We start from the raw sequence: 13,744 nt of genomic DNA, 5'->3' as shown, positions 1-13,744 counted from the left end.
TGCAACTCTGCTTACAGCATAAGAGGAGGTGAGCTGATAACAGCCAGGTGCTCACCAAAACTAGCCGGGTAGCGCACCTGGCTAAAAGGGCCTGGAGAGAACACTGCCGGAACCAGTTAAAGCGGAACTGTAAATAGTTTTTAAACAGTGTTTAACTTACCTGGGGCTTGTGCAAGCCCCCAGCAGCCACCCTGTCCCACGCCAGACCTGCCCGAGCCTCTGTTCTCCCGCCGCCGTTCCTAGACTTTTAAGTCGATGCCAGCGCGGCTCTGGCCAAGCTTATCTTTTCTTTACGTTCCCCTCTGCAATAGCAGGAGACGCGAAGAAAGGATACGTGTGGCCAGAGCCGTGCAGGCGCAGTGGCCCAGCGGTGAAACCAAAAGCAGCTAGCGGCGGGAGAACAGAGGCTGGGCAGGACCGGCGCGGGACAGGACGGCTGCTGGGGGCTTGCAGAAGCCCCAAGTTAAACATGGTTTAAAAAAACTATTTACAGTTCCGCTTTAACTGCTTCCGGCAGTGTTCTCTCCAGGCCCTTTTAGCCGGGTGCAGAAGCCCCAGGTAAATGAAACACTTTAAAAAAAAAACCATTTACAGTTCCGCTTTAAGCAAACCTATGGAGGTTTGCTTAACCTGTTACCCAGAGGCTTCACCCATGCTCCTCAGCCAAGACCTTTCCAGTGCCATGACCCCACCTCCCTTGCTTGGGTCTCTCCCCCCCCACCCCAATTTGTTAAATACAAAGCTTGCGGCGAGCAACGAACTCACTCCCTTGTTCCACCGCCCACCACCTGCAATGCCGCCCACTGAGGTACAGAGTTAAAACTAGCTGGAGGGGGAGCGCGGAAGGGGAGACCCAGGTGAGGGAGGGGTGCATCCGACCCCTCCCCACCGATGTGCACGCTGCCCCCTCCAGCACCTGCAATATATGTTTTGGTAGGCAAAGTTTCCTGAAGAGGGAGATCCATTTTGTATCGCCTTCCACTACCCCTCCGTGTATCCGGGGTCCGTGAAGTCCTGGCAAATCTGGACTCTCCGTTCACACTCAAAAACCGGATCCGGGGCCAAAAAAAAAAAAAAAAAAAAAAAAAAAAAAAAAAAAACACACCACACAACAACTGAGTGTGAACTGAGCCTTACAGTATGTAACCCATGAGCCAACCGATAGTGCCATTTACAGCTGGAAGGAGGTTGCCAGCAGGCATGCCAGAAACCCACAGGTGTTCCAGAGAGCCTCCTAGGCATCAGTATGGTTGATGTAAGTAGCCTGAGCCACCCTGAAGGTTCATACCCAGCCGAGCATGAGGTGGAGATAATTTAACATGGATACAGCAAATTCTACACAGTCACTTTACAGTTCTGAATACTACTTGTGTTCAAAACCCATCAATCATTGAGAGCTCAAGGATTTTTGCCAGCACTCCCAACAGGGGCAGTTTTGTGCACAGAGATGGTGAAGGCATTAGGCCAGGTTCACACTGAATGGATGAAAAACTGATCCGTGGCAAAAGAGTTTTCAAAAAGGCATCAGTTTTTCATCAGTGACCCTCTGTCCCCATCCGGAATGGTCACAGCCTCCCCAAACTTGGGATCCGTTGACCTCCATTAGGATCCAGGGCCCATATGCAATTACCATATTTTTTGGACCACAAGACACTTTTTCTCCCCAAAAAGTGGGGAGAAAAAGTCCCTGCGTCTTATTGTCCGAATACTACTTTTCGGATCAGCACAAATAGTTGGACTGGATAAGTACGCAGTAATTGTGGACATCCCACCCATGTAGAACCTGCTGCCTGGCCGTGCCAATCACTCTTGGCTCCAAACAATTGGAGGAGGTGCTGGGCAGGGGGCGGGCCTTGCCAGGTGATTAGCTGACTGATGACAGCGCTGCAGCGGTCTGTGGCCGGTCTTACCGCCGCCATCCTCTGGGCAACGAGCGTCTCTTCGCCATGTCCGGCCACTTCATGTGCCCGATAGCCGCCGGGGGCTATTGGGCTTCCAAGTTCACAGAGCACCATTGTTGCCGCAGGTGAATAGATCAATTAGATTCCTGCAAGGATTCCTAATCGGTAGTATTGCGCCAATAGTAGGAACGTTCCCCTCTCCTGCACACTGATTTAAATGTACCCGCTGCTGCCCTTTCATTGATTGAAAGCGCTGTTACGCGGGCGGGACCAAGGCTAGTCAATGGCGGCTAATCACAGTACTCAGGAATTGGATGCATTGACGAGCCTTGGGTCTCTCCCCCCCCCCCCCCCCACGTGACGGCGCTTTTGGTCCTTAGTCAATTGAGTTTGGAGCGAAGAGTGATTTCCACGGCCAGACAGCAGGTTCTACATGGGTGGGATGTCCACAATTACTGCGGGCTTATGTATCAATGCTGTACTACAGATATCACATGTATCGCTCTGCATGTGATGTGTATACACAGTCACTGCAATGTGTCCTTAATGTTTTGTTCCATTATTGTGTTATACAGTATGCAGCATGTTATGTCACTGTGTATGGGGACCCCATATGTCCAGCTTCATTACATGGCCTGTGACACACACACACACACACCATTGGCATGACACAGTAAGGACACAGAATGACAGGAAGACACAGGGGACACAAAATGTTCTGGGGGGGGGGGGGAATAGAAGAGGTACATAATTATTGGGGGGGGGGGGGGGAATATACAAGATGCTCCTGCACCACGGATGCACAAGGTTTAGTATTTTTTTTCCCTTTTTATCCTCTAAACCTAGGTGAGTCTTATGGTCCGAAAAATACGGTAACTTTTTCTCCTGAGTTTTCTCCTTGGGCATTTTATGACAAGTTGTAAGATATCACCTTTAAAGAGACTCTGAAGCAAGTCTAAATTTACTTTACCAGGCAGTCATGTTAATCAGTATAATCCCTGCTAAAAACGCAGCTATCCCGTGGCAAAACAAGGGGTCTTTATCCCCCAAATCCCCTCTGTAAGCTCGGGGGAGCACTTCCTGAAGAGGCCAAGCCCTGTAGCTCTGCCTCTCAGCGCGTCAATCCCCGCCCCTCTCAATCTTCCTTCACAGAGAGGGGCGGGGAGAGGCGGAGATCCGCTGGCAGATTGACGTGCATGGAGGCAGAGCTGCAGCTCATAGCTCTGCCTCCATGAAGAGTGAAATCCACGACCAAGAAAGTCGTGGATTTTGCAGGGGGGGGGGGGAATTTGGGGGGTAAAGACCCCTCGTTTTGCCACAGGATAGCTGCGTTTTAGCAGGGATTATACTGATTAAGAGACTCTGAAGCAAGTCCAAATTTACTTTAACAGGCAGTCATGTTAAAATCACCAGCAAGCAAGGGGAGAAAAAAAAAAAAAAAAAAAAAAAAATGGTAGCCATACATCTGGCGATGATGGGCAGATTCGACCAAGAGACAAGTCTCTCTAACTGAATCTGAACAGAGAGAGATCTGGCAGCCAACTAGTAATCGGCCCTGGGAAGTGTATGCGGAAGAGGCGAGTGCGCCCGGAGCAGTGGGGGCAAGCTGAGGCCGCGGACAGGTAATTTATACTTTACAGGGGGCTGGGACACATTGACATTAGGGGGGGGGGGGGGGGGGGGGGGGGGTACAGCGGCAGATGGTTTTGTAGATTGTCGGGAAATTACACGCCTGTTCGACTAACTTTGGTCCAACATCTTGCAGCATACGCCATCAACAATGCAACCAATTTCTATCCAGAAATCGGTCACTTTGGTTGGTCGGGCATACGCTTGGCGGCACCGATTTACACCCAATTCGATTATAATAATCGAAATGGATGGTCGATCGGCCGCCAAGTCCCCTGATGTATGGCCACATGTAGAGTACTCAATCAGGAATCAATAGATAAGAAACAGCCGTTTCTTCATAAACAAATCAAGGACAATTGTGGGGGCAAGAGGCTAGACCCGCAGCCCAACTGCAAACACCCCACGGACCAGCAGTGGGCCGCGGACTGGTGGTTGGGGACCCCCACTTTAAAGGATACCCGAAGTGTGACCCTCACTGATAAGAAATTCCAACTATAACCTAGCAGAAAATGGCTTCTGAGAGCAGGACAGAGGTAAAAAGGGGAATTTCTTATCAGTGAGGGTCACACTGTAGTAACGACTGAGTCAGCCACTTGCATACCTGATATTTAACCCTTTCAGGCAGAGGGAACAAAACAAAAAAAAAAACAAAAACAAAAACAACAACAAAAAAAAAAAAAAGGCACACCACAGCCTAGTTATTTGTGCGCTAGGCACTGTACATACACATGTCTATTTCATGTCACTTCGGGACATTTTAAATCCAAGTCATGAAAATGTCATCTAGGAGAAAACAGGTGAAAAAGTGAATTGCATATGGCCCAAAGTGTCTGTGCAGGAAGTGTTGGCAAGACAGATTGTCAAACCGGTAACTTCAGTACACTTGTGTGACACCAACCTGATCATTTTGTAACAGCAGAATAATCTTGGAAGCCTTGTAACCAGTCTTTTGCCTACATCTCCTGGCAGGCATTGAGACGTTCAGCCCACCCAGGAGGACAGTTCTCAGACAGGTCAACTTCATGCCAAGTTAAAGGGAAACTAGCACCACTTTTCTCTCCAGTTCTCAGTTCTACCTCACCTGCTGAGTAAAGCTTTTTTCTTTGCTCTCTGCTAATGTGTGCAATAAAATAAAAATTACAGCAGTCCTTATCTGCCTGACATTTCTGCGGTCAGGAAGGCCGCTAAAAAAACTTTTAACTGTAAAAAAAAAAAAAATAAATAAAAAAAAAAAAAAGAGGTAAAATAGATTTTTTTTAAATGAGCCACATTGTTGGCATGCATGTTTAATGTGCTATTAAGATACCCTGGGTGCTAAAAATGGTGCTCGGTTCACTTTAATCCTTGCAATGTATAGCTCGTAAACCACAGAATTAGTTTAAAAAGGCAGTAACCCATCCAGCTATATACTAGACACTGTACCTCACTGTGGACGTTGTCGCAGTCTACCGCCATGTTGAAGAGCGCCTTTAAGGCTTCGGTGGCGCAGTCCGTCACCGGCAGAGGTAACAGAGATTGGCCGGACTTTGTATCGGTCTGGTATTCCCCCACCCAATGTATATCCAGAACGTTCTCCAGCGCGGTGGTCAGCAGGGGCAGCCCGCGCAGCTCCTGCCTCACCTGCGTTCGGATGTTAGTGTGCAGCATGGTCAGCAGGAAGAGCAGCCGCAGGTTAAAGCAGCGAATGTCATTGAGCGCGGGACCGTCTGTGCACTTCTCCAGCAGGCGGCACAGCCCGGCGGCCATGTTTACCTCCATGCTGATCTTCTGCGCCTGCGTGCTGTTGAACACAATGTTACACAAACATTTCAGGGCCTCCACGACGACAGGGACGTCCGCGGGGTCTCCTAGGCTGTTCAGGTCGGGGTCCAGCTTGGCCAGTTTCGCCAGGGTCTGCATGTTCTTCTTGGTGGTCACCGGTCCCAAAACCTTTTTGTCTCTGGAGAGGATCCGGAGGGTCTCCAAGCAGTTCACCTGGCAGGAGGTGTTGGTTCCTTTCTCCAGCATCTCAAAGATGACCTCACACAGTTTCTGCAAGACAAGGAAATACATAAAAACCAGGTTCATGCTGCAGGACTAGAAAACACTTGCTCAGATTAACCACTTGACTACTACAGGTTGTGTTTCCCTTATGGACCAGAGCAAATTTCACCTTTCAGTGCTCCCATTCGCCAATAACTTTATCACTAATCACACTGAAATTATCCTTTTTTTTTCCCCATTAGGCTTTGAGTGGTACTAGTCTAGAATTATTTTATACGCATTTTAACAAGAATAAAAATAAATGCATTGTAGTATGTAAATAAAATGTGCTACTTTGGATAAAACCCACACATTTTATTTGCCCAGTTGTCTGTTAAAGCGGAATATAACCCTGCATTTCAACTTTGCTCTAAAACATGATTTACAGTATATTATATGCAACCAGCATTTTATTTTTTTTTACTAGACCAGCATTGGAAGAGTTACACAGAGCTTTAAAGTTCCTGGAGATTTCTGCAGATGCATCGGAAGCTGACATAGATACATTTATGTAAACAAAATGTATCCAAGTGTTGAATGTGACTCACTCTCTGACTGAGAAGGAGCTGGAGGACAGCCAAAGAGTGTGTAACATTTCTCAATAGATACATTTAACTAAATAGAATGTAACAATCTGAACTTCTGCATATCTCTCCACTGAACTTTAAACCTCTGTGTTTAACCCTTCCAATGCTGGTCTAGTAAAAAAAAAAAAAAAAAAAAAAAAAAAAAAAAAAAAAGATGCTGGTTGCATATAATATGCTGTAAATAATGTATTAGAGCAGGCGTGCCCAACCTACGGCCCGTGGGCCATTTGTGGCCCGCAAAGCCAGTTTCTGTGGCCCGCGCGGTGTCTGCCCGCGGTGTCCTGAGGAGGGGGAGAAGATCGGGTGGTATTGCGTAGTATCGGCAGGTATTGCGTCCCGCGCATACACCAGCGTGTGCTCCGTATTCAGCCCCGGGTAGCGCTGGGATAGTTAGAAAGCCTCGTTCATTGGTTACTGCAGGAACCTTCCTCCAATAGGAATCAGCCTAATTCCTATTGGAGGAAGGTTCCTGCAGTAACCAATGAGCGAGGCTTTCTAACTATCCCAGCGCTACCCGGGGCTGAATACGGAGCACACGCTGGTGTATGCGCGGGACGCAATACCACCCGATCCTCTCCTCCTCCGCAGTCAGACACCGGGGCACACGCTGTGACAGCCCCCTTAGCCCCACACAGAGCTGACAGCCTCCTCAGCCAGCACACTACAGGCCACGTGCTCATTACTGCATACACCCAGGTACCGTACTGGACTCTGATACCATTGCTGCATTAATCTGCCTCTGCACAGATGCACATGGTCACAACTTTTGCCAGCACTTATGTCTGTGAGCAAAACTTTCTCAGTGATGAAAAGGGCAAAAACTGGCTCACGTTCTCGCATCACAGATGATCATCTTCATTCTGTATTAAGAATAAATGTTACAAATTTGGAGCCAAATATCCAGAAATTGGTTTCTGAAAGACAGCCGTAAACTTCTCATTAAGAAAATGTGCATTAAATGGTGAGTACAACAATTCTTATATTGTCGTTTTCTTTCCATTTCCAACACCATGTTAGCTGTTACTAGAAAAACGTTAAAAAGAGAACCCGAGGTGGGATTTAATTATGTTAGTGGGGCACAGAGGCTGGTTGTGCACACTAAGACCAGCCTCCGTTGCCCCATGGTGTGCCTCCATGTCCCCCCTGCTCGCCGCTATAGCCCCCGCAGTGCTGGCGACACGCAGCGCGTCGCCAGCACAATGCTTACCTATGCGCAGTCAGCGCCCCTCCCCCGCATCGGCGCTACCCGCCCGCGTCACTTCCCTCCCATCAGCGGGAGGGAAGGGACACGGGCGGGTAGCGCCGATGCGGAGGAGCGGCGCCGACAGACAGCGCTTAGGTAAACATTGTGCTGGCGACACGCTGCGTGTCGCCAGCACTGCGGGGTTATAGCGGTGCGCAGGGGGGACATGGAGGCACACCATGGGGCAACGGAGGCTGGTCTTAGTGTGCACAACCAGCCTCTGTTCCCCAGTAACATAATTAAATCCCACCTCGGGTTCTCTTTAAAAGTTTTACATCGAAATTTTGTATGCACGTGTTCCAGCCCTCGAAGTTCGGCCCTCGGGCCAAAAAAGGTTGAGCACCACTGTTTTAGAGCAAAGTTGAAATGCAGGGTTATATTCCGCTTTAATACGTTTAAATTATATCCATAGTATGATGTATGGCAACAATATTTTACTTGGAAATATAGGTGTATTTTTTCAGTTGGGGGGGGGGGGGGGGGGGAATGGAATAAAAAAAAAAAAAAAAAAAAAAAAAAAAAACACACACACACACACACAACTATAGCTCAGTTTAAAAACTTGCCACCGGCTACCTCATTAGGTCTGCGAGTACTTCTGACGACAAGTGGCTCTAAACCACGCAAGTCAGCACAGTACATCTTCGGAAATACTCAGAGGCCCAACATGACCCACTTTTTCCACCGCTACAGTAGATCTACGCCCTCTGTGACTTTGTCTAAGCCATGAGACCATAGATACAGGTCATGTAGCTGAAGCACAGCTGTGCACAGTTGGGCATTGCTCCTGAGCAAAACCTCCAGCACTGCCTGCTGCGGCACTAACTGGTGAAAGGGAATATATGTTCCCTGAACCAATAAGTATTGAACAGAGAACAGAAAAGTATTTTTAATGGTAAAAATTAAAGTGAAAATACACACAGTAGCATTTCAGGATCAAATATCTTCACCATAAATCGTGACATGAACGCAATTTAAGTTTTGTGATAAACAGAAATAGCCAAACAATGTTTTTATCAATCCCAGTTTAAAAATAAAAAGTGCTAAAACTGAAATGTGTATTTTTTTCTATTAAAATGAATAGAAAACAAAAATTGTAGGGGGGCAAGAGGAGTAGGGATAACATTATTGCTGATTAAAAAAGGGACATGAGCTGAAATTTGAAAACTGCTCTGGACCGTAAGGGGGAACTATATCTGGATGCGATGCGGTTGAAGTAGGATGTTGGAGCAGAGGACCTGGCTGTGGAACGAGGGTACGCAGGGCAGATTGGAAAGGCTCTAAAGCAGGGGTTCTCATACTGGGTGCTGCGTCACCCCGGTGCAGTTAGAGTACTCCGGCGTTCATACATCAGGCAATGCAACTGCACACTGATATACACTACGGCTGCACTACCTGCCAGTTAACCGTTAGTCCCGAGAACCGCGGCTGGACATCAAAGGATTTAAGGTGGAGCTCTGGATCAGTGTACCTTGGCCTGGATAGGTAAAAAGTTTGGCCAGCTAATGAGGGGGGGGGGGGGGTCACATACAATCTGGAGGGGGCACTGAGGTGATGCTGCATAATTACAGTGGGTGTGACTAACTGCAGCACCCATGTGGAGAAATGTCCACACTGTACAAGGTTGACTCTTTAATCTCCATGGTCATTCGCGGGGGTGCTGCATAGTGGGGGGGGGGGAGAAATACTAACTCACTAGCTAGAGTGGGGGATGCTGGCTAATCAAGGGGGGGGGGGGGGGGTGTCAATAAATTGATTGGAGGAGGTAATGCTGCCCAACACAGGAGTCACTGCCTAATTGGAGAAAGCGCTGTGGGGGCATATAGGATCAGTCATTGAATACTTCGAGGGAGGGGGGGGGGTGCATTGATTTCTAGCAGTTTTTTTTGGAGTGATCAAATCTGTAAGATTGACTGGAAACTAAGTGTATGGCCACCTTTGCTGAGTGCAGAGTAGAGTCGCGTAGAGCACGAGTGCAGAGTAGAGCTGCATACAGTATGACAACACATACGGTAAGTGCTTGGTGTAAACAAGGAACTGGCCTCTGCAGATCTTATCAACTCAGCACACAGATCTCAGGCTTATCAGTGGAGACAAAATATACCAAAAATTAGGTAATGGGAGGGGAATTTATTTTTATATTCCCCAAGATTACTTAGAGCAGGGCATGCCATCACCCGGCTTCTCCCTGCGCCCAAATGTAAATACGGCCGATCAATACGTACTCCAACAAACTCCACCTAACAAAACGCTGACCCAAAGGACAGTGTAGTTCAACTTAACACCTCCTCCACAGACTGCTGCCCCTCCAGTCACCTGTCTGGGTTTATGGATGATTTCCATAGTACAATAATGTAGGGCATTGGCCAACAGACCAGCAGCACCACCACCTAGAACTCCTTCCCACGCTCCCAAAACGGTAAAGGTAGGAAGCTTTGGCTTTGAAGGCCACACCCCCCTCAACCAAGAGGTATGTGTGGTGTTCATCTTCCAGAGCACCCCAACGAGTCAGACTAGGTTGGCATAGAAACACCTGTTATTTTTTCTGACCCGGGAGACAAACTCACGACCTCATGCTTCACAGTTTGGGGAGTACCTTTCTCCACCTCCCTCTTCTCTTTTTTTTCAGTAAACCCAACAGGATTTGATCTTCACAGGTCTAATATTTGTACACAATTTTCCCCTGGACTTTGCAGATTGGAGGACGCCCAGGTCCGGCTATCCTCAGGCTACTCCTGGTTTTTATACATGGAAGTTTTCTGCAGCACATAATGTTCATTAGGCCATACTTGCCTTCCTCTTGTCTTCATCTGCCCCTTGAAACTTAAATTCTGAGCGATTCTGTTGGGAGAGAGACACAGAAGTTAGCAAAGTGGGAAAGTCAATGTAAAAAAACAAAATCTATAAATATGAAATCCACAGTTCAGTACAGCGAGTATTTGCATGAGGACAGTCTGGGGCTACTTCCTATAGCAAGAGAAGCTTCCGGAGCTGGATATTGGCCAACTTGCAGCAAATCAATGCAAACTCAAGGGGAGAAAAAAAAGAGAGGACTCGCATGAAGATATCTGCATGTAAGGCAAGTGAAAAGGGAAACTGAAGTGAGAAGAAAATGTCCATATTTATTTGCTCTTAAACAATACTAGTTTCCTGACAGTCCTTTGTCTGCAGTAGTGTCTGAAGCACACACCTGAAACAAGCATGCAGCTAATCCAGTCCGAAAACCTCTGATCTGCAGCGTGCTTGTTCAGGGTCTATGGCTGAAAGTAATAGAAACAGCAGATCAACAGGGCTGTCAGGCAACTGGTATTGTTCAAAAGGAAATAAATATGGCAGCCTCCACATCTCTCTCACTTCAGTTTCCATTTAAAGGATACCCGAAGTGACATGAAGAGATAGAAATGTGTAGGTACAGTGCTTAGTACACAAATAACTATGCGGTGTTCTTCCCCCCCCCTTTTCTCTGCCTAAAAGGAGTTAAATATCAGGTATGTAAGTGGCTGACTCAGTCCTGACTCAGACAGGAAGTGACTACAGTGTGACCCTCACTGATAAGACATTCCCCTTTTTATCCCTTTCCTGCTCTCAGAAGTCATTTCCTGCTAGTGAAGAGTTTTATAGTTGGAATTTCAGTGAGGGTCACACTGTAGTCACTTCCTGTCTGCCCTATAAACTGTATGAAATGAACACAATTATGCAATGAGTAAAAGTTTATCTTGGATCCACTTTAATAAAGTGATAAAAAAAGGCATCAACTCGAGTAAAGCATGTTACACACCTTCAAAGTTGATTGGCCAATTACTGACCGATTTTACCACCTCCATGTAGCATGAGACTTTACCAGCACAATCTGATCTTTGTATTTAATATCTGTTGAGCCTCATACTACATGGGGGTGGTAAAATTGGCTACTCAAAATTGAAGTTTTGTACTAGCCTTTAGATACCTGCAAGCAGTCCATGATTCAGGCATAGATTTGGAGAAAGGGGGTGGGGAAATAAAGGTGGCCATGTATCAGGCTATTGGCAGCCAATCAACCATCCAATTCAATTATTATAGAATTGGATGAAACCCCCGACGATGTCCCCCTGCCACGTGTAAATGTATAGATTACCTCTCCGCAGGCCTCCGCTTCCGTCCCTGCATAAATGCACGCCCCACGTGGTTTCCTAGTAAGGGCACGCGTATGACTTCACACGAGGGCGCCCTTACTAGGAAACCATGTGGGGCATGCGTGTATGCAGAAATGGTATCCCAGAAGCAGAGAGAGGATTTGTTTCTTGGTCAAATTTGCCATACATCACTAGATGTATGGCTACCTTAAAGTGAACCAGAGACGAAGCACCCTCATGTATTTTATCATATATATCAGTGGGAACATGACAGTAAACACCTACCCTGCTCTCGGTTTCATCCTTCACTGCTCAGCCTACTTGTTATCAGCCCTGATAAACTCCCTGACTGAGCTTTCAGTCTGGCTTTGCTCAGGAATCAGATGAGCCAGAAGGGGGCAGGTTTGGACTTGAAAAGACAGACTCAGCTATAAGGATTCCTGAGCAAAGCCAGACTGAATGCTCAGTCAGGGATTTTAGCAGGGCTGATAAGCAGGCTGAGCAGTGAAGAATGAAACAGAGAAGGGTAGGCGTTCTCAAATGTTCCCACTGATATATACGGGAAAATATATGAGGGTGCTTAGTCTCTGGTTCTCTTTAAGCCTACAGTAAATGAAGTCTTTGTGGAGTTGGGTGTATAGATACAGTAGGTGGGTTTATGGATACAGTTGCTGTTCAGGGAAATCGCTTGTGACAGCTCGCGTTTGTCACCTGGAAACTTTTCCTTCTATTTGTAACAAACCTCAGGAGACTTATCTATATAGAGTGACAACCGGATGAGAGTCCCAGCAGGAGGAGGATGGGACGTCACCGCACGCAACAACCAGAGGCCAGTGCATCATCCTGCACCATCCCAATGCATGTGCGGTTATATGGAAAATTCTACAAGAATAAACATTCCAAACAGGGGATTGGTGGTGTTGTGCAAACCACAAGCTACTAGTTTAGCAAATTTGCTTTGTTTATTTTTACTGAAGGCAAGCACTGGCATGTGTCTTTCTCCTCATTCGTGTAGTCCACTCAGACTTCTTTGTGACCATATGTACTTCTGCAAGCCACATGTGCGTCAATTACAGCTTCTTTCAGCTGTTGCATAGGCATGTTCATAGCGTCACATATGCCGTCTGTCCATCGTAGCCTCTGCCATACTCTTCTTTTGCCCTTAATTTTTCCAAACCTCAAGGATTTCTCCAATTAGTTTTAGTCATTATGGGCTGATTTTGCACGCGAAGCGCTGCGCGTAAACTCTTACGCGCATATTATGAAGAGGTAGTTTGCACGTGCTAAGTGGCTTTTCACTGGCGTGCTGACACTTAGCATGCTTTTGTGAATCAGCCCAAGGTCTCCTACTGAATAGGTGCTGGCTTACTGAACAGGCATAGCCGAGATTCCAACTCTGGTCGCCTGTGCCAGAGATCGAGCCCTTAAAGGGGCACTACAGCTAAAAATTTATAAAAATGTATAATATGTGCAAACATATACAAATAAGTACACTTTTTCCATAGTAAAATGAGCCATAAATTACTTTTCTCCTATGTTGCTGTCACTTACAGTAGGTAGTAGAAATCTGACAGAACCGACAGGTTTTGGACTAGTCCATCTCTTCACAGGGGATTCTCAGCAAGGCTTTTATTCTTTGTAAAGATATTCCCTAAAAAGGATTTAAACAATGATGCTGGCCAGCTTCCCTGCTCGCTACACAGTTTTTTGGCAGTTGGACAGAGCAACTGCCATTCACTAAGTGCTTTTGAAATTAAATAGATCCCTGAAAATCCCCCTATAAAAAGATGGACTAGTCCAAACCATGTCAGTTCTGTCAGATTTCTACTACCTACTGTAAGTGACAGCAACATAGGAGAAAAGTCATTTATGGCTCATTGTCCTCTGGAAAAAAAAAAATGTACTTATTTGTATAGGTGTGCACATTTTAAATGTTTATAATTTTTCACTGTAGTGTCCTTTTAACCATTACATTATCCAGCCACTATAAACATATTACCCTAATTTCACAATATTATTGTGCAGCAATTAAAAAAGGGAAAAAAAACAAAAAAAAAAAAATATCCAGTTAGACCAGGGTTGGCAAACTCAAACACAAAGTGGGCCGATATTGTACACTGGGACCAAGTCACGGGCCAACCTCAATGTCTACTGGCCACCTTCTTACCATATACATTTCCCTGGTATCTAGTGACCCCCTCCCTCCCCTATACAGTTCCCTGGTATCTAGTGCCTTCCCCCTCCCTC

General features: G+C 46.6%; 1 protein-coding gene across 1 annotated transcript in view; it reads right to left on the bottom strand.

Moving 5' to 3' along the window:
- RIC8B (RIC8 guanine nucleotide exchange factor B) overlaps positions 1–13,146 on the bottom strand; it is a 62,131-nt gene extending 48,985 nt beyond the window's left edge. The window contains 3 exon segments of the mRNA XM_068278324.1: positions 4,956–5,564; positions 10,179–10,226; positions 13,049–13,146. Of these exon segments, the coding sequence (XP_068134425.1) occupies positions 4,956–5,540 (585 nt within the window). The 5' untranslated portion in view covers positions 5,541–5,564; positions 10,179–10,226; positions 13,049–13,146.
- Positions 13,147–13,744: the final 598 nt, after the last annotated feature.

This window comes from Hyperolius riggenbachi, chromosome 3 (genome assembly GCF_040937935.1).
Source record: "Hyperolius riggenbachi isolate aHypRig1 chromosome 3, aHypRig1.pri, whole genome shotgun sequence".
In the NCBI taxonomy this organism is placed as follows: Eukaryota; Metazoa; Chordata; class Amphibia; order Anura; family Hyperoliidae; genus Hyperolius; species Hyperolius riggenbachi.
The sequence above is the reverse complement of the archived record's forward strand: the minus strand, read 5'-3'. Positions and strand labels throughout refer to the sequence as shown.